The following is a 26763-nucleotide window of genomic DNA, read 5'->3' as shown; positions in this document are numbered from 1 at the left end:
TCTATTGCATCCCATAGGAAAAAAGTTAGACAGACGCTAATCAGATAACTTACAGATAACATTAGGACACTAGAACAAGCCCATAAAGCTAATCCCTCAATAAGAATATATAAAGCTCTAACCGCAGCCAGAATAAAACTTAAACAAGCCCAACTGGAAGACATTGAGAAGGCCCTCAAATGGACCAATCAACAATACTATGATAAGGGTAATAAGGCCGACACACTTTTGGCTAGCAGACTGAGAGGAATACAAAAGAGATCCCAAATAACGGCGATCAAAAATAGATCTGTGAGATACAATACAGCGATAACAAAATAGCAGCAGAGTTTACTAAATATTATACCGAGCTATATAACCTAAGATCTAAAAATGGCCGACCTGAACCGATAGCATCCGAATCTATAAAAAAATACTTAAACAAATTTCACCTCCCTACATTGACAGAGGAGGAAAACACAGTCCTCAATGCTGAGATTTCAAAAGAGGAACTGGAAGAGGCAGTCAAAGCGCTAAAACCCTCTAAGTCCCCTGGCCCTGACGGTTTCACCAATGTCTATTACAAGAGATTCTTGCCCACACTATCCACGCATCTACTAAAAACGTTTAACCACTTTATGGAAGGGAATCAAATCCCCACCTCAATGTCTCTTGCTAACCTAGCCATCATACATAAGGAAGGCAGAGACCTGATGCAATGTGGAAGCTATCGTCCAATCTCCCTTCTCAACAACGACCTTAAATTATATAGTAAAATACTTGCAAATAGACTAAACCCTATCTTACTGAGACTTATAAACATTGACCAAGTAGGATTTGTCGCGGGCAGGCAAGCCTCAGAAAACACTCGTAAGATAATCAATATTATTGATCATGTCCACCTCACAGGAACCAAAGCACTACTCTTGAGCTTAGATGCAGAGAAGGCGTTCGATAGAATCGATTGGCTATTCTAAGACCACACTATGCGTAAATTTGGCTTTAAAGACGCATACCTAGAAGGGATCCGTAGACTCTATCAGAACCCGTCAGCAATGGTAAAATTACCAGGGGGCAGCAATCAGAGATTCGGTATTACAAACGGTACGAGACAGGGTTGCCCCTTGTCCCCTCTCCTCTTTGCACTAACCATAGAACCCCTGGCATCTGCAATTCGAACTAATGTAGACATCCAAGGAATAGAAATTGGGCATAAACAATATAAGATAGAGAAGGGGGGGGATCCTCCGGCACGATGTCTTACTCAGATTTCCAGGACACATGCAATGTAAACAGATAAAGGGACCACAATCAGGAAGGGTTAAATCACAGTGGTATGTTGAAGATAGGATGTTAAAGAAGCACACTTACATTAAAACATTAAAGCCCACCTTGAATGTGGTGTGTGTTTCTTAGAACAACCTAAGGAGAAGGGGGAAGACAAAGAAAACATAGTATAATACTGTTTTATTAAACAAAATTGATTAAAAAAGAGATTGCCAACTGACAAGCGACCATTAAAAAATGGCATTGAATGGTGAAGTTTTCAGTCTCTGTCTGACTTCCTCCCAGGTGGTTAGGTGTCCGCGTAGGGTCTGTCCCAATGGGTAAGATGGAAATCCAGTGGTGTGGGTGAGGATCGGGTGGTTCGCCCAGACTTGTGCACAGCCTGGTCCCCCTCCCGTTCGTCAGGCTCCCTGCTGCTGCTGCTGCTTCTGCCGTCCGCGCATGCGCATGCGCTCCGGTGGAGGTGTTTGCCAAATTGGGATTCACTCTGTTCCTCAGTATGGTGGCTTGCGAGGACCAAAAAGCCGTCAAATGACGCGATGTCTTACTCAGATTTCCAGGACACATGCAATGTAAACAGATAAAGGGACCACAATCAGGAAGGGTTAAATCACAGTGGTATGTTGAAGAGACTGAAAACTTCACCATTCTATGCCATTTTTTAATGGTCGCTTGTGAGTTGGCAATCTCTTTTTTAATCAATTTTGTTTAATAAAACAGTATTATACTATGTTTTCTTTGTCTTCCCCCTTCTCCTGAGGTTGTTCTAAGAAACACACACCACACTCAAGGTGGACTTTAATGTTTTAATGTAAGTGTGCTTCTTTAACATCCTATCTTCAACATACCACTGTGATTTAACCCTTCCTGATTGTGGTCCCTTTATCTGTTTACATTGCATGTGTCCTGGAAATCTGAGTAAGACATCGCGCCGGAGGATCCCCCCCCCCCTTCTCTACCTTTCTGTGACAACTAAGAGGTTGTTGAATCACCTCTTAAAGATACTCTGGCAGCGGGACTATACTCCATGAGGGACTGAACCTTGAATCCATTTTATACGGTTGGCGCAGTTATTTTATTATCTTTGTATAAACAATATAAGATATCCCTATTCGCAGACGATGTCATCTTAACACTCTCCAAACCCCAAATTTCCCTCCCCAACCTCCAAAAGAACTCCTAGACTTCGGAAAAATATCAGGATATAAAATTAATAGTGACAAATCCGAAGCACTGAATTTAAACCTGCCAGAGCCAGAGGTGAAACTCTTAAAACTAAATTTTTACAACCGATGGAGCTCCTCCTGTATCAAATATTTGGGAGTCAAGATATCGAGGAACTACCAATCTCTATACCAACATAATTACCCGGCCTTATTTTGGAAAATTAGACAGGACCTAGATAAGTGGGGAGGATACCAAATATCATGGATCGGGAGAATGATCTCGGTAAAAATGAATATACTCCCTAGATTGCTATACTGCTTCCAGACTCTCCCGGTCCAGATCCCTGGCTCAGAATTAAAGAATATCCAAAAACTAAACTTTCCTTTTATCTGGCAGGGTAAAAAACCCAGAATCGCCAGGGCAGTTTTACTGGCCTCAAGGGGGGAGGGGGCCTTGGGGTACCAGATATTACAAGATACTACCAAGCCACCCAGCTGCGACACGTAGTAGTTTGGAACGCAGACCCAGGCCAATATTGCTGGCTAGATATAGAAACGCAATACGCCGGGACGCCTTCTCTGCCAGCATGCCTTTGGTCCCTGAGCAGGGAAGATATGCAGAATAGTAAATTCAAATTAGGTCCAATGAGACACACATGGGAGACCTGGACAAAATGCAAACTCAAATTCAAGCTCACGGCGCCTAAATCTCAATTTACCCCAATTCTTAAAAACCCCAAATTCCCACCTGGCTGTGAGCCCAGACAAATCGACCAATTTACGGCTAAAAATATTAGGGCGGTTGCCGACTTCCTGAGTTTAGGGAAGTTCCTGAGTTATCAAAGATTACAAAATAAATATGAAATAGTAGGGCTGAACGTCTTCAAATACCTACAAATTCGACATTTTATTCAAACTCTATCCCCAACATTGGAATTTCCCCTCTCACTGGTTTCGAGCGACTATGCAAGGAAACAGCCCACCAAAAAGGTCTTATAACACAAATTTATGCAGAATTGGAGAGGGCGACAGACGCCCCCATCCATGATTACATGCTTAATTGGGCAGCAGAATTTAATATAGTTATAGACCGAGAGGATTGGGAAAGTATTTGGGAAGCAGCCTCAGGAACTTCCATATATACCACAAACAAAGAAAATATTTACAAAATACTGTTTTGCTGTTATCTTACTCCAGTCAGAATAAATCAAATCTACCCTCTGGCCTCCGATTTATGCTGGAGAGGCTGCGGTCAAAAGGGTGACATGGCCCATATCTGGTGGTCATGCCCAGAAATTCAGAAATATTGGGAAACCATACAAAATATAATAAAAGAGGTCACTGACCTCATAACACCCATTTACCCGCTGACCTAATTGTTGGCCAGACCAATAGAGAAACTTGACCGACCAACAGGAAAATTAATCTCCTTCATTCTCACAGCGGCCAGATGTGCGGTGGCTGCCTCATGGAGGAAGGTGTCTCCCCCACCTAAGCAAACAGTAAAAAAAAGGATACAAGAGGTGATGGAAATGGAGAAGCTATCATCCTTTCTGAAAAGGACTATGGTATCTTTTTACAAGACATGGGAACCATGGTTGCCCCAAACAGTACATTAAACTTTACACACCTCAAGGGGGCAATAGAGGAGACAAGAGAGAAACCCATCAATGGAAACTGAGGAGGATAGAGTCCCCGCCCCCCCTCTCTTTTCCCTGCTCCCTCTTTCTGTTTCTACCCTCACGCTAGCCCTGTCGACCCAAGGAGAAGGGTCGGGAGAGCGTTGAGACTTTTCCTGATAATGTCAACAAAAGGAAAAACCTTGTATTAGGCCAAAATATTTCTGTAACTATGTGCACTGTATCAATGCCTAATAAAAAAAATTGAAACAAAAAAAATAATGATATCATGTGATGACATCTATTCTGATGAATAACATGTAGATATTTGTACTCGCTGCAAGGAGACGGCTGAAATAAGGACAAACACTTGATTTTTCAGAGGTGGCAAGGAACAGATATCCATTTGTCGCTCAAATGTATGGGTAAGCTTGTCAAAATTGTAATGTTCAGAAAACTCACCTGAACTTATTGATATGTCTCGCGGCTGTCTAAGTATTAGAGAAATTGAGATATGAAGTCTTCTATATATTTAGTCAGACTTTAAATGTCAAGAATTTTTTTTTTCTTCTAAGTCTAGAGCTGTCAACCTCGTGGCTGATCGATAACAGGGGTGGGCTTATGGTGTTCTCAATGAAGGGGAGCTAGAATATAAAGCCCTCATTTTTAATTATGCGTTAAAATTCAACAAGAGGTGTATTTTGGGACCAGATGTGAGTTCTCATCTTTCCTACGCCAGTGGCCCCTCTGGGAAAAACCGATGACACATGGTAACGTATTATCTAGGAATTTCTATTTATGTTTTATTCTATTATTTTTAGAAACTGGTCTGCATTTGTTTAAACTGTATATTATTGTAAATATTTTTTTCTGTAACCTAAGTTCTGTATTTTTAGATTAAAGCAAAAATATAATAAGTGATGCTTTGGGCTAGGAATGACCTGTTTGCATGCTTTGTATAGAGTAAATTACATTTTCGGACACATTTTGCTACAACAGGTTTTTGTGTGTTATGTGCATACAGTAGTTTTTTCTTTAATAAACAGGGACCTTAGACCCTGGCAGATAGATACATATTTTATTTGTATCATTCTTGGGTGGTAGCAGCGTATAGATATGAATGCAACCGAGTAAAGGGTAAATATAAACTCATTGAAAGTACCTTGCACAGGAGAAAGGTGAGTTGGCTACAGTAACTGTTTATTATAACCCTGTTGCATACATAAATCATGTGCTCACAAGTCTGCTGTCCATGACAGATGGTATATTGGGACAGATAGAGGGGAGATATTACTCATTTGAGGGATTATGCGGAAGGTGAAAAGTGGGTTAGCTAGGTAGCTGTGATAAAGAAGTGATAGGGGTGCTAATGTATAGTGCCACTTAAGACAGTGATTCTCTGTGGCATATACCTAAAACATTTAAGTAGGGTATACAATCAAAGACTTTCAGTTTTGCAGCCGGAAATAAAAGAGGGTCCCAATCCCCTTATGCAATGTATGAAAGAAAGAAAAATACTGTTCACAGACATCGGTTTATGAGCTAGGTAGCTGTGTATAAACCCTTGTCCTGTATGCAGGTCACGTGTTCACTGGTGTGCCACACTTGACAGTTATATTTACTTTGCAGTGCTACACCATAAGAGAACGTATTGCACTCTCAGACATATTATGATCCACTGAATACATCCACTGTAGTGACTCTACATGACTTGCTCTCCAAGCCTGTTTCAGTGTCCAAAACCTTACACCATGTTGACATTTCAGATCTCCAGGTAAGGTGTGCTGAAAGGCAAATGAGTTCACTGAAGACAGCAAAATAGACATGCATCAGTATGTGCATGTCATCTATTTCTCCTCCCTGGCTTCTTCACTGAACAGTAATGGTAAACAAAGTAGTCTTCTTGAGTTCTCCAGTATTGAAACATGCTCATTTTGGGGTGGTCTGAACTAGAGATGTTTGAACTAAGCAAAATTGGCCTTTTGTTTTTGCAGCAAGGTCAAAATTACCAAAGCATTTCAATGAATGCTGCCAATTCTCATTCAAAGACTGAAATATGGGTTTTGTTGGACAGGAGAGAAGAAAATGCTTGGTCAATCACTTGTGAATTGTGAATAACATGCTATTTTTGGCAAAACAGCTAATTTCTGGGGAAATGTGCAATTTCTGAGAAACTTTTAGCTTTGAAAAGTTCTGTAAACTTGTTTGTCAGGAATTGATTTTGGTAAAAAAAAAAAAAGGGCAAAAACGTTTACAAATACAGTTTGGAAAGTTTTGTGCATCTCTAGTTCAAACTATTTGCTCTGAGATTTTCCCTGTTCCTACTGTACTTCTGTTACCTCTCCTCATCAACAATGTAAACACGTGTAGAACTAGTACAGGCATACCCCGCTTTAAGGACACTCACTTTAAATACACTCGTGAGTAAGGACATATCGCCCAATAGGCAAACTGCAGCTCGCGCATGCGCCTGTCAGCACGTTCCGAACAGCAATACCGGCTCCCTACCAGTACCGAAGCTGTGCGCAAGCGGGGAGACTATAGAGCCCGTTACAAATGCGTTATTTACAACAGTTATGCACGTATATGACGATTGCAGTACAGTACATGCATCGGTAAGTGGGAAAAGGCAGTGCTTCACTTTAAGTACATTTCCGCTTTACATACATGCTCCGGTCCCATTGCGTACGTTAATGCGGGGTATGCCTGTAGTTAGCAGATACAGAATTATTGATTGATTGACTATTTGAAACCCTCATTCAATTACACTGCCTTCAGATGGGGCAGACTTGCTTCCAAAGAGAGACACCATCTACCAGTGGGTGATACTATGTCTGTTTTATTCAATATCTTTGTCACTGTCAGTTTCTTGGTCTGTCTTTGTCAGTGGGATGCTGCCTTCCCAGTATAACACCCTATGTCTATCTTTGACTTTATTTCGTTTGAATTAGCTGATCTGGCCACATGTTTTTTTTTAATGCACCATTGCATTAACATATATGTTTTCCACTTTAAACAGAGTTTATTTAATTATAGTATATTGATGGACCAGCCAATCAAATGCACAGGACCTGCGGAGAGAGGGAACATTTACAAAAAAAAACCCCACTGAAAACACAAGTAAAAATAAACATTAAAATACTTACCACTTACCACCCAATTAGTTGTACATATTTGTCTTTTACAAAAAAAAAAACAGTAAAAAGGTTAGGAGTCAAAAAGAGACAAAATTGTGTGGAGCTTTTATTTTTATTTTGGAATCATGGGCGGTAAGTATTCTTTACTCCATTTGATTGAAATATTGTTTATTTATTTACGTATACAATGTTTTACCAGGCAGTAGTAATACATTGAGAGTTACTTCTCGTTTTCAAGTATGTCCTGGGCACAGAGTTAAGATGACAATAATAAAAAGGTTACAAATACAGTTACATAAGTGAACAGGGTATACATTATATACAAGACATTGCATGCACAGTTAGAGATAATATATTATAGACGTATGTAGCAGTTACAGACCAGGTTAAAATGTGAGACAGCTTTGGTTTTGAAAGAACTTAGACTGGTGAAGGCTGTGAGAGTATCCGGTAGATTGTTCCAGTTTTGGGGGGCATGGTAAGATGAGGAGCGGCCGGATACTTTGCTGAACCTTCGGACCATGAACAGTCTTTTGGAGTCAGATCTCAGATGATAAGCGCTGCATGTGGTAGGGGTGAGGAGCTTGTCAGATAGACCGGTAGTTTGCCCAGAAAGTATTTGAAGGTAAGACAGGAAAGGTGACTTTGCACTTAGACTCAAGTGATGACCAATCTAATTCTCTGAGCATTTCACAGTTATGTGTGTTGTAGTTGCATTGGAGAACAAAGTTGCATATTGAATTGTAGAGGGTGTCAAGTTTGCTAAGGTGGGTTTGGGGTGCCATGCCTTATACTATGTCCCCATAGTCGATAATTGGCATTAGCATTAGCTGTGCGATACGCTTTCTGACCAGCAGACTTAGAGAGGATTTGTTCCTGTAAAGTACACCTAGTTTGCAATATAGCCAGAATAAAAATATACTTACAATCTTCATGCATTAACCACATTGTACAACTGGAACATGATTGGTCCTCAATATTTTAAGTTGACCACTTGTTCCCTCACAATGTAATAATGCAAAGTATGTAGGGTCTACATTATGATAATAAAACAAACATCCAAAATCGAATGGCAGCTTCTTTTTATATTGCTCAGTGGAACTGCATTGTTACTATATTAATGGGCCGTGTGCATATATGCCATATGCTCATTGATACATGCATGCATTCATTATCTTTGTAGTTGCTATTATATATACCAATAGTTCGGTGGAAAATTAACTTCATGGTTCAAGCAGAACAAAATGCATAATGAACTGGATTAAGATTGTGCATTATTTCAATAGGATTTGTGACAGCTTTTTAATGTTGACTAATTTTGATCAATCCTCCTGATCTCCGTTTGAATTACTAAAGTGAATAGAGTAATCATGTAAATATTAAACGTGTCGCAATAATTGCACACAACATAAATCTCACAGGAAAGGCAATATCAGATCAGAAGAACACGCTAATGAAAAGAATCTCAAGAGTATTATGTGGTGTAATCTAATAGGCAGTTTAGTAGTAAAAAAAACGGTGGTGTTTTTTTTTTATAGAACATTTAGTTCAATTTTACTGGAAGTCATTGGCTTTTAAACAAAGGTTTCAATGTATAAAAGTTAATTAGAAGAGTATTTAAATGCACATCAATTTATTTTATTGTAGTTTAATTGCTTGCAGCAGGGTCAAATTTAAGAAACTTGCCAATCAGGTTTATTATGTCGATGGAGAACTTCAGCTATTTCATACATGGCCGATATTTTTGATGTACTGTAAGTAGTAAGATGGGCATTTTCAGATTTGGTATTGGTCTTAAAACAATGTTTTTGTTTTAGATGGGACTTTGGTTCTACAAATGTAAAATACATACAAAGAATCATCAAAAGCATGAAACAATAAATAAAATAATGATAAAATCATTAAAAAAAAAAATATATATATACTTATATATATATAGAGGAGAAAAAGAAGAGAGAGCGCACGCCCCATAGCATAAAATAGTACATTTAATATTGAAAAGGAAGGGAAGGGAGGGGGGGAAGAAATGAACTCACAAGAGTAAAAATCAATCAAGCAATTTGTGAATAAACCACCACAATCCGTTCTCTAAACAGCAGACGTCCGCAAATGGAAGCTCCCTCAGGACTACATGGAAGTAGTAGCTGCTCACAAGAGGCCAGAGGTGTAATTTGCCGACAGAAATCAGTCTGTAGAAGTCCCAGAGATAGCCTCTCAAACTTGAATGGCCGCAATGTAATCTCACGCTCAGTGCAGCCTCGTGCGCCTCATCACGACGTAATGGCGCGATCAAACTCCCTGACACGTTTCGACTTTGAGAAAGTCACCCTCAGGTGACGAAACGCGTCAGGGAATTCTATCGCGCCATTACGTCATCACGACACTGCGTATGTGCACGAGGTCGCACTGAGCGCGAGATTACATTGCGGCCATTCAAGAGAAGGTACCGGGAAGAATGCATTCTTTATTTGTACTATTTTATTACTTTTATTCTGTTAAAATAACACATGGCTTATACATCGTGTGAAAGCTTCTTCATCTCCCACCACATAAATATGTGGTCGATAGTGTTCCACCATTATTTTCCATCTCTGTTCATTACACGTACTTACTAAAAAGAGAGATGCATCTTCCCTTATAAAAAACTCTCCCTTGTTACCAGATTTGAATTGCTAAAAAAAACAACAGCGTTCTCATTGATTTTTGGTGCGTTTATTTATTTTTGTTAACAATTTGAGTTTTCTGTTTATTCGGTTTTCGTAAACTTAAATTACATGTTTATCTAACTACTGGTATTTTTTCTTGGTACCTATGTTGAGTATGTCCTTATATTCGTTTTGCTGGCATATGAAATTAAAATATTGAAATGGTACCTGCACGTTACATAGTATATAAAATTATTGCTATGGGGTGATTAGGGACCTTGTTAGTCCCTTAGGGGTGATTAAGGTACAAAAGGTTAAGAACCCTTGTTCTAGGGGAAAGTAAACCAATGACACCAAGTCACCCCAAAAAATAGTACATTGATATAGTGATTTATAGTGAAAAACTACCGAATGACTATATATCGTGATGAATCCTACTGGAGCTTGAAAGGTGGGCAATGTCTGCTTAGTTGCCTTCAATTAAAATAGTAAAATAAGATAGGAGAAGTTGAAAACCTACAGTAGGACAAAATATATTGCTTAGCTTGTGCTGTTCCTAGAGATGGGCACATTTTGTGGGGCGGATTTGCACCTGCCTCGGTCCAAATGGAAGACTAATGAAATAGAGAGAGAGAGAAATTTTAACAATCTGTGGTTCAATATGCAATCTGAGTGCTGATTCTCAAAAATTCCCCCCGCATTGTATCCAATGGCGAATTCGGATTAATCCGCTCAGATTTTGAAATACCCAAATTCCCAGATGGATTGGGGGGAGGAGGGGAGGAGATGGGTTTGGTCAAAACAATCCGCTGAATTCTGGGGAACAGATTTGGACTACTTCGTCCATCACTAGATGCTCCCCACAATGATTACTCTCTCAATCACCTTGATCTATGTTAATAATATCAGTCAGGAGGGAATTAGTCGGTGCCACGCTACTTTGCAGTGCCTGGAAGGGTAGCTGAAACTTCCATCGTCAATGCAGGACGTTCGCCAGGTTTAGTAACAATACTAGTACTGATACTACCAAGAGCAGAAACAAGCACAATATTGAATCCCGTTGCTGTTCTTCCTCTGACTCTAAGGCTACAATTCCAAGAATGATTGTGTCATCTGGGCCATACCCATCGCTACCTCTCTTGCCAGTGCCCCTAAGCTTCAGTTAGTCAGAGCACGAAGAGCACTTGGTGGATTTCTGGGTAAACAGCACCTTGTGAGTGCATACTGATGTTCTCACTTTCCAGCACTCAAATCCTGTTTAAACTTCGCATTACATGCGGGCGTAGCTGCAGAGAATTAAGAGTTTGCTTATATACTTGGTTTTGGCTACACATTTAGTGGGCCCTGCCTTGCCTGCATACACAGGTGGCCTAGTGGTAAACTGCTGCATACCACTGCTACTAGGGGTATTGCACATCCCAGAAGGATTTGGAGTAGAGCTAGAGTCCAGGATGTAGAGATAGCATATGAATCCGCCTTTGACAAGTTGTCTGGGATGTACTCTGATTACGAACAAATACCAAACACTGTCTTTTGACAATGAAGCACAAAAGTTACAACTTTTAATATAAAATTAAAAAATGTAAAAAAATCAGTAAAACAAAAAAGATTGTTTTTTAAATAAATTAAACCAACGAAAAGTTTGCCTTGTAGTACAAGCAGAGAGAAGATGGTGCTGCTGTTACACTAGTACCTGTATGCCAATTGCTAATATTGATTGAACAAAAACTGGTGTAATGTCAGGGTGTTAAACCAACAGGAAATTATTGATATGCAGACACAAGAGGGTGTTGCTATTACATATTTATGCTAGTATCTGTATATACAAATGCCAAATTTGATTTTAACCAAAACTGGTGTCATATTAAATGATTCATTAATGTATTTACAGTAAGAAAAGGGTCTTTATATTATGATACAGTGTCTCTCTGCTTGCTTGTGTCTGTCTCTGGGTCTTAGTGACACTTTCACTGTGCTTGCTTTCGTTTTGCCTTTTGTCTCTGTTTTATTCTTGATGACCACACCCCCATACAGTACTTTATTTCTGTATCAGGGTTTCTTGCTGCACTGATCATCTTCTTGCTTTTTTCACCTTTTTGTTTTATGATTTATTTGAAAACATTTTTTTTAAGTAAGTGCAGAGCCTATAACCTAAACCTTTTCTTAGTTCTACCCAGACACCCATTTTTAATATGGCGGCAAGTGAAGGAAAGGACGTATACATGAAGAAGGAAATCCAGCGGGAATAGATCTGATCTAAGTTGCAGATACATTTACAGCTGTGTGAAGGCAATTATGCTCTTCAGATACTACAAAAACATTTGGTCATATAACTGCATGCAAGTTTCAGTATACCTGTGTATACCGTATATAATTCCACATCTATAGGCGCGTTCCCCACATATGCCTAGTAACACCTATCATAACTTCCCAAATCTTAAGCTGACACAGGCATAGCAAAACAGGCACAATTTTCATATAATACATATGTTGAAACCTTAAAATGTATTATTACAATGCCTTCCTCTATCAATGTCATGCTATAAATCCACATCTTAGAATTTATTACGGCCTGTATTTGTTAACCTGAGTTTATGCCTGCACAGGACGTGTCTGAATTCCTGCACTGTGGTTGTTCAATCATCAGTGGACTCTATTTTGGACCATGATCTTCACACTTCATTAAGCAGAGCAGGGTTCTAAAAAATGAAAGTGTGACCGGGTGTTCTGCTACAGTAAGCTCAGCAGCAGGAAGAGTGATTGTTGCACTATCAAAATACAGCATAGGTCAGAATAACAGTGACACTTTGGCATTTCTTTTAACTATAAGAGGTCTAATTGATCATGCATTATTGTTCTGGTCATGCACGCCTTTTTCACATCTCTGCTGGGCACTTTATCAATACTTTAAATATATTTAATTTCACAGTTACATATCTAGCTGAACACTAGTGATGTTATGGATATTTCTTTGCCAGCTATTAGCACTATCAATCTCTGATGAAAAACAAACAAAACCACCAAAAACAGATTTGCAGGTTTTAAGATCTTTGTTTTGATGATTGAAAATCCCAAATATCATTATATCCTAAGCCAGTGATCGTCAGCTACAGTTCTCAATGGCCACCAACAGGTCAGGTTTTAAGGATATCCCTGCTTCAGCACAGATGGCTCTGATTGAGTCACTGATTGTGCCACCTGTGCTGAAGCATGGATATCCTTAAAACCTGACCTGTTGGTGGTCCATGAGCACTGGAGTTGGCCACTGCTGTCCTAAATTCTCAAAGAGCGCCTTTAAATATTTAGGCCCAGAGTCACTAAATTGTGCTGAGCTTTAGCGTGCCTTAACTCCCATTCAAATGCATAGTATAGACAGAGCATGGCTTACTGCATCAGTGACTGCAAAAGTCTGTGAGGGCCGGCATGTGATCGGGCCGGGGCTTGATTGCGGCCAAGAAAGCAGTAAGTAGCCTGGGAGGATTAACTCAGCGGAGGTCCCTGCTTCTGAACGGAACCCCAAAGCATTAATCCTACCAAGTTAGCCACCAGTTTGTTAAAGCGGAGTATTTTAATGGTTGGGCATCGGCCCTTTATTGGATATTGATGCCACTGAGGATGATGAAGAGGAGGACAGCCTTCATCCTGGCAGGGGTAAGTAACACATTTCTTATAGGTTGTCTATTGATTGCCAGTGTGGGTATCTGTGCCCCCGTTGAGGGCATAGGTAATCACATTGACAATCAATGGATTAAATGGTTAGTGTTTGTGTTTTAATTTTATTATAATGTGTATTTTGCACACTTTGGAATGGGCAAAAGCGCTATTAGCCAGATTTGGCTAATACGGCTATTGCTCGTTACTGTGTGTGATGGGGATTGTTACCCTGTGGCGTGTGGTTAAGCCTCCTGTGCATGTATTAGGAGTGGGTAATCCCTTCATTACCTTATCTGTTAGCCACTAAGGTAATGCAGGGGGGTAATATATAGTATGTTTAATGTTTTACTGTGTTTTTTCATTTTTATTTTTCCAGTAAGGAGTTTACGGAGGTGAACCCCATGAATTTCAGCTCTGGGTACCCCCTTATTACGGAGGTACAGACCTCTGTAGGGGTCCTGGTAGCTGGTACGGCTGAGCCCACGTGGCACCGGAGCTTTAAACTCCAGCCTGATTGTCTACCGGCACCCCCTGTGGAGGTCTATATCTTTGAAAGCAGGGGGTATCCATAGCAGAAATTAATGGGGTTGACCTCCAGAGACCCCCTTCCTTCAATATAGTATATAAGCATTTATTTAAAGGAAAAACCTCTAAGAGCTGCTCAGGGAGACACACAGAGAGACTGCATCTCTCTGGGACTCCTCTGCATAGCTATTACAGACTGTCTGGCCCGGGATGAGTAACACTGCTTTAATCCTCCCGGGCTGCAAAGTCTACCGCTTTCGGGGGGCGCGGAACCACTGCACAAAGGCTGCAAATTTCAGCCCATTGGTCACAGAGGCAGTAAATCTTACTACATCTGTAGTTAAGGCTTGCCAACACCTACCACCTTTTAGTGTATCTGGGTATAATACAGGTAGATACTGTTGATTTCCAGTCAGATTCAGAAAGTCTCTATGAGCAAAAAATAAGACAAGTATTTGAGGATCTAAAGTTTAAAGTGACTGAAACAGGTGTTTTTACCTTTAAGTGTTAATTAGGAGAGAGGTTATGTGCAATTTAAGGTCTCCAGCTTATGAAAGCGACATGAAAACAATTACTAGACATTTTAATGTAATTTTTCCCTTTTCACGAGAAACTAAAATAAAACAAATGTTTACATCATTTGTTTGTGGTTCGTTTGATATTAGATGTATTTGACTAAAAAAAAGACTCGGTTGAAATCTGTTTGTTTTTTTGCACCCTGCTTTAATTTTCCGTAGAATTTAAGATGTACTCGGACCCAAATTTACTAATCGCTGCTAAAAGAGGAAAGAAATGTCTGACACATTCAAATAAATCTGCTCCAATGTGTCTTTGACGGAAGACTGCTTGGTACATATGGTCCAATAAGTCAGATTCTTCAAGCTACGATACAAGTATCACACCTCGGTCCGGTGTTAACGGTCATTGACTTGATTCGACTTGAATCCGTTACTGGATTGTGGTGTAATACCCTATCTCGCGGCTTTATGAATCCAGACCAAGGTGTCCCCTAACTTAGCAATGTTTATAGATATGGCCTCAACATTTAATTACAAAAACCCATTATTTAATGAATCGTTAAAATTAAAAACATACAATATGTATTTGTTTCTGAAATCAGATGTGGAAAAGGCTGATACTATACATCTCGTATGCACTGACCATGGCCCCTTGCAGACACACCAGAACACCCTCCTTCTGTCTCTGTAAATTATTCCCACCTAGATTGTAAGCTCTTTGGGGCAGGGACTCCTTTTCCTATTGCTTTATGTCTGAAGCGCTTACGCCCATTAAGTGTTACAATATTATGTCACGTTTATTGCAAAACTCTGTGTTTCTGGATGGTGCTATATAAATAAAGATATACATACATACAAATGTATTCCCCCATATTACACTGGTTTTTTCCTTTCACTAACGTGGCTATGTCATGCGATTTAACATACTGTAGCATTCAAAATAAACAGCAATATTTTGCTAAACCAAAAAACGACCAATAATGAACTAACTAGCGTCACTGCATATGTTATAATTGATTAATGTTCATTTCACAAAGCTCGCAACACTCCCCAGTTCATCAACAGACGTGACTCCAAATTCTTGAATACTAGATCACTTGTATCATTCTTTCAGCAACACTCTCATAAATCTTCCAGGTATACATTTGATAACTGTCTCACCATATGCTGCAGTTATGGCCATATCATCAATCAGACAATAACAAGAAAATTGAAAACACTGATGTGAACACATTGTTAAATAAAAAATAAAAGAGGCCAATTTTTACAGGCATCAGATTTTTTTGTTCTTCAAATATCGTCACAAATACCATCTTATTATCAGGTTCATTTATTAATTAGATACATGTCATATTTTCAGACATGTAATACATGTTATGACAGATAAATATGATACGTTTTATTCATTTTCATCACACATTTGGATTAGGGCTTGAGGACAACTGAATTTGGTTACATTCCCTTTATGCCATAGATGTATTACTGATGTAGCAAAGCCGATACACAGAAGCCCATACTTACTAAAGCATAAAACACCATGCAGTATATTTACGTGAATGGGTTGTAAGTAGAGATGGGCACATTTATTTTGGCAGATTTGGATCCGCAGCGGATTAGCCAGTTCTTTAGGTCCGTGGATTTCGGCAGATCAATCTCAAAAAGGGCGAATCGCCTTTTTCAGGATGGTTTTTTATCTTTGATAAACCAATCCGCGGATTCCGCAATCCAATGTTGGATTTTAAGAATCCAATCTGTGGATTCAGCAATCCGCGAATTGCATTCCTAAAATCCGCCAGCGCATTGTATCCAATGGCGGTTTCTGATTAATGCGCACGGATTGAAACTGGAACAAGCCGTCGACGGATTTTACACCGCGGAACGGATTTTGAATGGAAAGCTTGGGAAATTCCACAAAATGGATTTTGACCGTTTCGCCCAACTCTAGTTGTAAGGGGGTCAGATGGCAGAAGACTGCTTAATAACCATGGGCCTGAATCTTATCTCATTTTATGTAATCGGAATCTGTTAGAATTACATGACTTTGACGCTACACTCAACTCACTCTTGTATGTTTCGTTATTTAACACCACAGACTTCCAAATGATAACTATTTCAAAATAGATAGTTTTGTTATCCTTACTGCACAAGGGTAGGCAGATGCTGATAAGAGTGAGTAGGAGGGTGAGGTTCTGAAATTAGTGGGGGAAAGACATTCTGCGGGGGGGGCAGCTTGCAGTGTGGTGCTAACAGAGAGGAGAGACATGATGTGGAATGCAAAATGTATGTCAGTTTGCTTTTCAGCTCATTATGTTTCCTCCTATGAGGAAAAAAATCCATGGGTGAAAATAAGTTTAAGAACCACAGATTTCTCACATACCACATTTCATTAATATATATATATACTGTATACAAAATACCAAAAGGCACTTTGGCACCAGCCCTACATTCTGTACAAAATAAAATAAACACTTTTCACATTTTTTAGATATATTGTAAGCAGCTAAAAAAAGGCATTTTTAAAGTTTCAAAAAAGTTTGAAATTGGCAAACATCTCATACCTCCTGATGTATCTAATGTGCCAATGTATCCAGCCAATCGGGAGATTCTCCTCCTTGATTCTGGGGATATCTCTCCCAATTCTGGTCCCTGCCTTATTTCTACATGCTCTCGTCCTTGCCTACCAAATGCAACTTTTACTCCTTCTGGTGTCAACCCCTCCAACCTCATACCCATCCTCCCACCTCTCTCCCTTTCTCCTGTGCACTTTGGAATGCTCGCTCCCTTTCTAACAAGTTCCTCTCTGTGCATGACTTCTTTCTCTCTCACTCCCTGCTTCTCTTTGCTATAACTGAGACCTATAACCTGGCTCACTCAGTCTGACTCTGCTCTGGAATCTGCCCTCTCTTATGGTGGCCTGTCTTTCTCCCACACTCCACACCCTGATGGCAGTGGTGGAGGCGTGGGGCTCCTGCTCTCCTCTCTCTGCCGTTACCTTACCGTTCCTATTTCTCCCTCTCTTACTTTTCCCTCCTTTGAGGCTCAGACTGTCTAGATCGTCTCTCCTCTCCCTGTCCACGTGGCAGTCATCTATCGCTCATCTACCTCTACTCCTCCCCCTTCTGCCTTTCCCTCTCACTTTGAATCCTGGCTCCCTTTAGTTCTCTCCTCAGACTCCCCTGTTCTTCTCAACTTCTACTGCCACATTGATGATCCCTCGCTCCCTTGGGCTTCCCGCTTTCTCTCTCAACCTCTTCTTTTGGCCTTCAACAGTGGATTGCAGCCAGCACCCACAAAGATGACCAATACCTAGACCAAGGTTTCACTAAAAACCTCTCTCCGATTTCTCCATGTCCCCCTTTCCTGTCTCTCTCTGACCATCACCTCATCTCATTCTCTCTCTCTCTCGCTTCTCCCCTTCCCCACCTCCATCTACCCCTCGGTTCTACAGAAACCTGCGCGCTATTAACCTACCAACCTTTGATTCCACTTTATGCTCCTCCCTCTCCTATCTCAGTTCTGCTACAGACCCTGACAATCTGGTCAGGAACTACAACTCTGCCTTAGCCTCCTCTCTTGACCTACATGCCCGCTTTCTCTCTGCCATCCTTGCCCTTCTAACCCCAGACCCTGGCTAAATTCCCACATGCGCATGCAGCGTTTCTCCACTCATTCCTTTGGAGGAAATCTCACACTCTCGCAGACTTCATTCACTACAAATTTATGCTATTCTGTTTCAACTCTGCCCTCTCTCAAGCTAAACAAACCAACTTTTCTTCATTAATCAACACGCACAAGTCTAACCCACGTCGACTCTTCTCTGTCTTTGACAAGCTACTAAACCACCCTCAGCTGCCTCTTCTTCCTCCATCTCACCTCAGGACTTTGCTGACTGTTTTAAGGAAAAGGTGGAATCCATAAGTCAGAACATCCTCTTTTTTTCCTCCTCCCATCCTACACTGGTTCCTAACTCTCCTCCTGCCTTCCTTGACTCTTTTTCAACTGTCTCAGAGGAGGATGTGTCACTGTTGATCTCCTCTTCTCCCTCCACCACTTGCCCTATTGACCCCATTCTCTCCCATCTCCTTAAACCTCTTGCTCTTCTATAATCCGTACACTTACATACATTTTTAACTCCTCCCTCTACTCTGGTACCTTTCCATCCTCCATCAAGCATGCAACAGTTATACCATTACTCAAAAACAGAAGCTTGACTTACCTGTCTTTATAACTATTGACGTGTCTCCCTCCTGACCATTCTCTTCTCCTTCACATTCTCCATACTCTTTGTATTCATAACAAAGCTCTATCCTGGATCACCTCTTACCTCTCCATCATACTTCATTGTCTCTTCTGCTAACACCTCCCTCTCCTCTATCGATCTCTCTGTGGGGGTACCCCAGGGCTCTGTCCTGGGACCTCTTCTCTTTTCTCTGTACACACTTTCTCTAGGTTACCTAAAAACATCTCTTTGGTTTAAATATCCCCTCTTGGCTGACGACACACAAATTTGCTTTTCAACCCCCGACATTACACCTGCTGTACAGACCAAAGTTTCTGAATGTCTCTCTGCGATATCATCCTGGATGGGCCTCCGCCGACTTAAAATTAACATGGCAAAAACAGAGCTCCTCATACTTCCTCCCAAACCTGGCCCTACTACCTCCTTCCACATTACTGTTGGAAGTACGATCATTCACCCGGTAGCCCAGCACGCTGATTAAGGGTCACCTTCAACTCCTCTCTCACATTCTCCTCTCACATTCAAAATGTTTCTAAAACCTGTCGCCTTTTACTCCTCAATATTACAAGGATACGCTCTTTCCTCTGTTGCTCGACTGCTAAAACTCTGACTCAAGCTCTCATCCTCTCCCATTTCGATTACTGTAACCTCCTGCTGTCCAGCCTTCCTGCCACTCACCTCTCTCCCCTACAATCTATCCTAAACATGGATGGGCCTCCGCCGACTTAAAATTAACATGGCAAAAACAGAGCTCCTCATACTTCCTCCCAAACCTGGCCCTACTACCTCCTTCCACATTACTGTTGGAAGTACGATCATTCACCCGGTAGCCCAGCACGCTGATTAAGGGTCACCTTCAACTCCTCTCTCACATTCTCCTCTCACATTCAAAATGTTTCTAAAACCTGTCGCCTTTTACTCCTCAATATTACAAGGATACGCTCTTTCCTCTGTTGCTCGACTGCTAAAACTCTGACTCAAGCTCTCATCCTCTCCCATTTCGATTACTGTAACCTCCTGCTGTCCAGCCTTCCTGCCACTCACCTCTCTCCCCTACAATCTATCCTAAACACTGCTGCCAGAATCACTCTACTCTTTCCTAAATCTGTTTCAGCGTCTCCCTTGCTGAAATCACTCTCCTGGCTTCCGATAAAATCCCGCATCTCACACTCAATTCTCCTCCTCACATTTAAAGTTTTACACATGTCTGCCCCTCCTTACATCACAGCACTAATTTCTCGCTATGCACCATCCCGACTCTTGCGTTCTGCTCAATGATGTCTTCTCTCTACCCCCTTTGTATCTAAAGCCCTCTCCAGCCTTAAACCTTTCTCACTGACTGCCCACACCTCTTAAATGCCCTTCCCCTCAATACCCGAATAGCGCCCTCTCTATCCACCTTTAAGACCCAGCTTAAGACACAGTTGCTTAAAGAAACATATCAATACCACCGTGGCTAATACTATACACATGATACATCATGTTTGGCCCCTTGCAGACGCACTTACCAGAATTCCCTCTGTCTCTGTACGTTCTTCCTACCTACAAATTAGATATTAAACTACTCGGAGCAGGGACTCCTCTTCCTAAATGTTACATTTATGTCTGAAGCACTTATTCCCATGACCTGTTATTTGTATTATTTATTATTTATATGATTGTCATGTATTACTACTGTGCAGCACTATATAAATAAAGAAATAAAATAAAAAGAACCCATAGGATAATTCTATAGATGAATCCAATAACAACAATGTTTAAAATAATATCTAGCATATATATAATTGAACATTGCCTGTCTGTATAATTATGTATGTTGGAAAGCCTTGATAAATATCAGGACCATTTCAAACCTAACACAGACTGCACTGCATATTGAGAGTGTGCATGTTAGAACCTTATAATCTCACAATCAATTGACACACATATATAGATATAGATATATCTCCTTCTGGCATGATGTAATTAATGCAAAAGAATTAATAATGATGAAGACACAAAGAGAAGTCATGAAACAAGAGTAAAACCGCAAATGAATATGTATGTGGATAGATATTGTTCAATCTATTAAATACATGTGCAGACATAATCCATTAAAGATACATGATGTCATCATAAATGGATGAGTCAATTTATACTGTTCCTCTGATACTAATCATCTGAGTCATAGATACAACAATAGTGGATAGATTCAGTGAGATACTGTCCAAATGTATAATGTGGACACAAAGATATACCATTCAAATAAGCAATGAGAAAGATTGTATATAAGTATATAATCCAAGTTTAACAAGGGCCACACATCGAATTTATATTAGTAAGTAATCTCTTAAAGTATATATATATATATATATATATATATATATATATATATATATATATATATATATATATATATATATATATATATATATGTTATGGTGGGTAAAAAAAGTGACAAAAACCCTCCACAGTAAAGCATAAAGCAACTGTAAATATTACTGTATGTTCATTTGCATGTCTTAGAAAGGTCTGCAATCCTGTCTTTCCCCATTATCGCCCAGCATACAGCGCTTCCACTGCAGCAAGGGATTCTGGGAAATGACATGCAAATGAGCACTCAGTGCCACCTTTTGTCTCAAGCTCGTATTATGCTTTACTGTGGAGGGTTTTTGTCACTTTTTTTACCCACCATAACCTTAATAATTGTGGTGATTACCTAGTCTATAGTCTCAAACCAGCTTAGCCATTACAACCAACCTCACACTGATGATATCCATCAAGGTTGAAACATGTCTGTGAGTGGGTTTAATGGCTTTGCATCTCATCCCAGCCTCTGTCTAAAAGCTGTGTTTAAAACTGCATGCATTGGCTTGAGGATTTGCTTGTGTAATACGAGTTTGAGAAAAAAGGTGGCACTGAGTGCTCATTTGCATGTCATTTCCCAGAATCCCTTGCTGCAGTGGAAGCGCTGTATGCTGGGTGATAATGGGGAAAGACAGGGTTGCAGACCTGTCTAAGACATGCAAATGAACATACAGTAATATTTACAGTTGAGATATATATATAATATATATATATATATATATATATATATATATATATATATATATATATATATATATATATATTAAAAAACAATTTAAAAAATATATATATTATATATTTATTTATTTGTATTTGTTTCATTAATTTTTTAAGGTTACCATCCAGAAGGGCAGTGGAACAGCAAAGTGAGGCAGCACTTAGAGCTAAGTGTATAAAGAATTGTATTGTAACAGAAAAAAAAAACCAACGTTTCGAGCCCACAGAGGGATCTTCTTCCTGGGTGTGCAGTGATGCCTAAGACTTACTGTGACTAAATACCCTAAACCCCTGTGAACCCATCACCTGAAAACAATGCAAACACTGATTGTAGCCACATAATGACTTTCCAACTATGCTAATTGCTGCCGACAACCAATTAGAAACAGCTGCCTCTGCAGTCAGTGCTCCGGAGCGAGCCCCAGCTGCTGAATGTGCAAGCTGATCAAGCACAGGCTTCATCCATCACCTAGGCCACCACCTGACCTCCATGAGCAAAGCGCAGCACAGTACAAGTGCTGCGAGCAGTGTCTGAAGAGAGACATCAAGACGAAGAACATGCAATAAAACAACAAGCCACCGGGGGGAGTGCAGTGCAGTGGACACATAGGGCCTCATGCAGTAAGCGACGATTATGTGAAATCGGCAAGCTTATCGATTAGTCATGTTATTGGCGTTTTTCCCTCTCCGTATGCAGTAAGTGCCGAATACATTCAAAATCAACCAGAAAACAAATCCGCCCACTCTCACGATGATGAGCCGATCACACACAGGTGTATCGGCGTGCGTGGCGGGGTGCTGTTAGGTTGCACAATCACAAATCTTGCTGAATCAGGCGAAACAAGCATGTTTTTGATTGCGCGCCATATTTAAAGGCAACGTGTACTGCTAATCATTCTCTGTGTTGTTGGGAGTGAGAGAGAGAGAGAGACGCACAGAGCTGGACGATTGAACATTTGCATATTGACTGAGAGACTTGTTGTGTATTGGGTGAGCTTTGTCCTTTGTTGTTTTGTTTACATCTTTGTCTTGTTTTATATGTGGAAGTGGGTCGTGTGATTGCCTGTACATTTATTGTCTGTTTTTTGTGAGTGCTGGAAGTATGCCCGCAAAGCGTGGGAAGAGTGATGCTGGTGGGAGTGGGAGTGCTACTCGTGGGAGTACGCGTCGGAGTGAACGTACTGTTCAGGGGAGTGATGTTGCTGGTGCACCGAGTGGTGTTGCTGGGAGTGGGAGTGCTGTTGCTGGGAGTGGGAGTGCTGTTGCTGGGAGTGGGAGTGCTGTTGCTGGGAGTGGGAGTGCTGTTGCTGGGAGTGGGAGTGCTGTTGCTGGGAGTGGGAGTGCTGTTGCTGGGAGTGGGAGTGCTGTTGCTGGGAGTGGGAGTGCTGGTGCTAGGAGTGTGAGTGCTGGTGCTAGGAGTGTGAGTGCTGGTGCTAGGAGTGGGAGTGCTGGTGCTGGGAGTGCTGCTGGTGGCGCAGTTGCTGATGGGGTGGATGGTGGTGGCGTGCTTGCTGGTGGCCAGCTTTTGGAGGCTCTTCCATTGGAAGAAGGAGAGTCCAGTCAGCACCAGCCAAGCTCTGACCCTAAACCTGCTCGGAAAAAACGTGTGGAGAAGCCACGTAATCCTCGCTTCAATGACCAGGAAAATAGGGCTCTTGTCACTGGCATTCTGGAGCACTATGACAGTATATATGGACATTTAGTAGGTAAGTGTAACTTTACATTTATTATTCAAATACATGTGATCCTAGGTCATCTGAGTTTTGTTCATATGCAAATATGGGTACACAATATCTTTCTATGTTCATTAGTGTGGAAACACAGCTTTTTATCATGCCTTACAAGGACAAATAAACACAGGCGGTCAATTTGCCAGAACTGCATACAATATGAATGCAACCTTGCTTACATGTATAGGTTTAGTAGTGAATGCTCATGTGCTGCACATATTACACATAAAACAGCATGTTTGCTATCACTTGGAACAGCTAGCAGTGTAGGAAACTGGTGCTTATATTATTATTCATTTACCTCATATCTTTTATATGTTTTTCAAGGGCGGACAAGTGCAGCAAGCAAAAAAGAAATGTGGGACACAATAGTCATTGGTGTCAATGCCTGTGGGAATAGTGTCAGGGACAAGTATCATTGTCGGAAAAGATTTGATGATATTAGGTCCAAATTGAAAAAGAAAATACAAGACCAACGCGTGCATGCTACTGGCACTGGAGGTGGGCCCACACCACAACGTCTCATATTGACTCCATTGGAGGAGCTGCTTCGGCCAAAATTACTTACCGTCGTCGTGGAAGGCTTGGCTGGTGACCGTGACATTGGAATTTATCCGTCACAATTTCCAGCAGGTGATAAATATTACTGTACTAGGCGTGTCGTTGCTTACAGTTATTTTGCATAGTTACACTGCTTTTTATACTGTCTTCACAATATAAGCATACCTGCATCTATATATGTATATGTCTGATTCTGTATATATATATCTCAAAATAGACATATATGTAGTAGTCCTACTAAAAGCAGTAACTAATATAGCACGTGCCATTGCGTGCTCATTTACATGTGAATTCCCAAAATGCATAGCTGCAGTGGAAGCAATTGATGGTGGGCGAAGATGGGGAACAACAGGGTAGTACACATGTGTAACACATGTTCATGAGAAATTATTAGTAGCTACAGGTACAGAACAGAAATATGTATCATGTTATTGTGTATTTTATTGATTTTACTCCGACAAACATGACATTACTGCCTATTTTAAGCATGCATCAAAGAAATTGCATGTAACGGCCTACAAACATCACTGGCACTAACACATCTATAGTTGCTTATGAAAAGGTCCATTTTTGCTTTATGTCATATACAGACAGCATAATGAGGCACACGTAGCATATGTTATGTCATTGTTTTCATAACTTAAACACTGCAGATGACTACTTAGCTCATCTACCATTGTGTTAAAGCAGCTGCAATTAATATCTCATCACAGCATACACTTCAACAGAGGGGGTGGGGTTCAGCACACACACTAATTACAGCCTCATTTCACGGTCAACTTAGTTCACACCATTTGCACCTGTTTCAAGTCATTGAAAGGTGTGGCTGATTAGGCTTTTTGGGGAAGGGAATACCTTTCTTACAACCTGAATAGCACAACTGAAGTTAATCACACTCATTTGAAAGCTTAACTCTAGCTACTAAATGCCCCAACAACTCATTACTTATCAAAGCGTACGTCACACATTAGTTCACTCATATCTATAGTTGAACTACTATGAAAGACACATTATCACACACTGCATGTGTTGTCTTGTTGAGTCACAGCCACATTCAGGTGTGCCACATCTTCGATTAATGTACCACACATATCCTCTACCAAAAACAACACTTTTTGCAATATGACCACCTTCATGATAACCATTGTGAATGGTCATCTCATGATAGTTATGTACATTATGATACTGATATCACTACACAACATATGATTTTTATGTACTCATTTAATCTATTTATCCTCACGCATTACTGCAGAAACATAGTATGTTGTATGTTAGGGAACTCAAAAATTCTAAGTACACAGGCATGTACAGTGTTATTACAACTATTTATGTTCACTTTCACACACATTTTCGGTTAAGGAACTGATGTTGTTAGTTAATCATAAATACAGAACATACAATAAGTGTTTGTTCAATATTTACACATGTAAATGTAAAACTTATGTTATTGTTATATATAGTTGCCCCTGGAGGACATGTGTCACCTGAGATGGAACAAGTGTCTTCACCTGGGTCAGCCAGCTCAACACTACTAGAAGGTGAGTGTATCATTTGCTGGCCATATAATATGTGCTCTTCTATATGTTATGTTGTCATGTGCATTATTTGTTTTGCACATCTTCTTTAAATAGGATTACTTAGTGTCAGTGAAAATTAAGTGTAAGGCAACATGTATTGTGTTAGTGATGTTAATTATCATGTAGGACTTCTGAGTTTAGAGCAACTTTTCATTCATTCATATTTCATACTGAGTCCAAACATTATTCGTAAGTCAAGGTAGTTTTTAATGAGGTTATAAAACGTATGCTAACATGTTAGGTGTTACTTAGGACACAGTACAATTACATAGTAACACAGCATACATTAACATGCCATTTAATAATGTGTACATTTCTTTTTAGAACATCATGGTGATGAGGATGATGAGTATGATGAGGATGACGCCACAGAAGAGACTGAAATACAATCATGTGACCATGAAGAGGTGCCAATAGAAACTGTTGTACCGCCAAATCGTCCATCAACTTCCACATACGATGCAATTGTAGCTTCAGAGGGAAAAATAGTGGACGCAGAAAATCGTCGCCATTCAGACATGATGACAGTGCTGGAAAGGATGATTGGACTGCAGGAAGAAACAGTATCACAATTGGCACATCTCCACAGAGTCTTCATTGAAGTGCCTAAACAGTTGCAAAAAATCAACACCTCATTCGAAGCATTAGTTGTTCAGCAAACACAAGCTAATTACTGGAGAATGACTAATGTACCACAATTCAACACCTCCCAGCCAGGATCTGTTCATGCAGGTCAGTTTTCACCACATTCATCTGATATTCATTCACCAGGCCCAAATGTTACCGGTCAAGTAGCAGACATTGCTGTGCAGGTTCCTGATGACATCCTACCGCTGCCATCTGTACAAATTCAGCAGCAGACACCTACAAAGGAGGCGACAAAAACAAAACAAGACACACATGAAACAGACCAACCATCACTTGTGCAGTGTCTACCAACTTGCTCACATGTGTCACTGGGCACAAGCCCTGTCCGTGAACAGTCACTACCCAAAAGCCCTGTAGGTGAGTCGCTGCCCAAAAGCCCTGTAGGTGAATCGCTGCCCAAAAGCCCTGTAG

General features: G+C 40.5%; 1 protein-coding gene across 1 annotated transcript; it reads left to right on the top strand.

Annotated features, from left to right (window-relative positions):
* Nucleotides 1-965: 965 nt before the first annotated feature.
* Nucleotides 966-26763, top strand: LOC142465471 (uncharacterized). The gene is made up of 5 exons (XM_075569430.1): nt 966-1083; nt 23891-24196; nt 25588-25665; nt 26029-26709; nt 26756-26763. The coding sequence occupies exons 1-5, from the start codon at nt 966-968 to the stop codon at nt 26761-26763; spliced, it is 1191 nt and encodes a 396-aa protein (XP_075425545.1).

The sequence above is a fragment of the Ascaphus truei genome, chromosome 14, assembly GCF_040206685.1.
Source record: "Ascaphus truei isolate aAscTru1 chromosome 14, aAscTru1.hap1, whole genome shotgun sequence".
Taxonomy (NCBI): Eukaryota; Metazoa; Chordata; class Amphibia; order Anura; family Ascaphidae; genus Ascaphus; species Ascaphus truei.
This window is presented reverse-complemented; position numbering and strand designations above follow the sequence as displayed.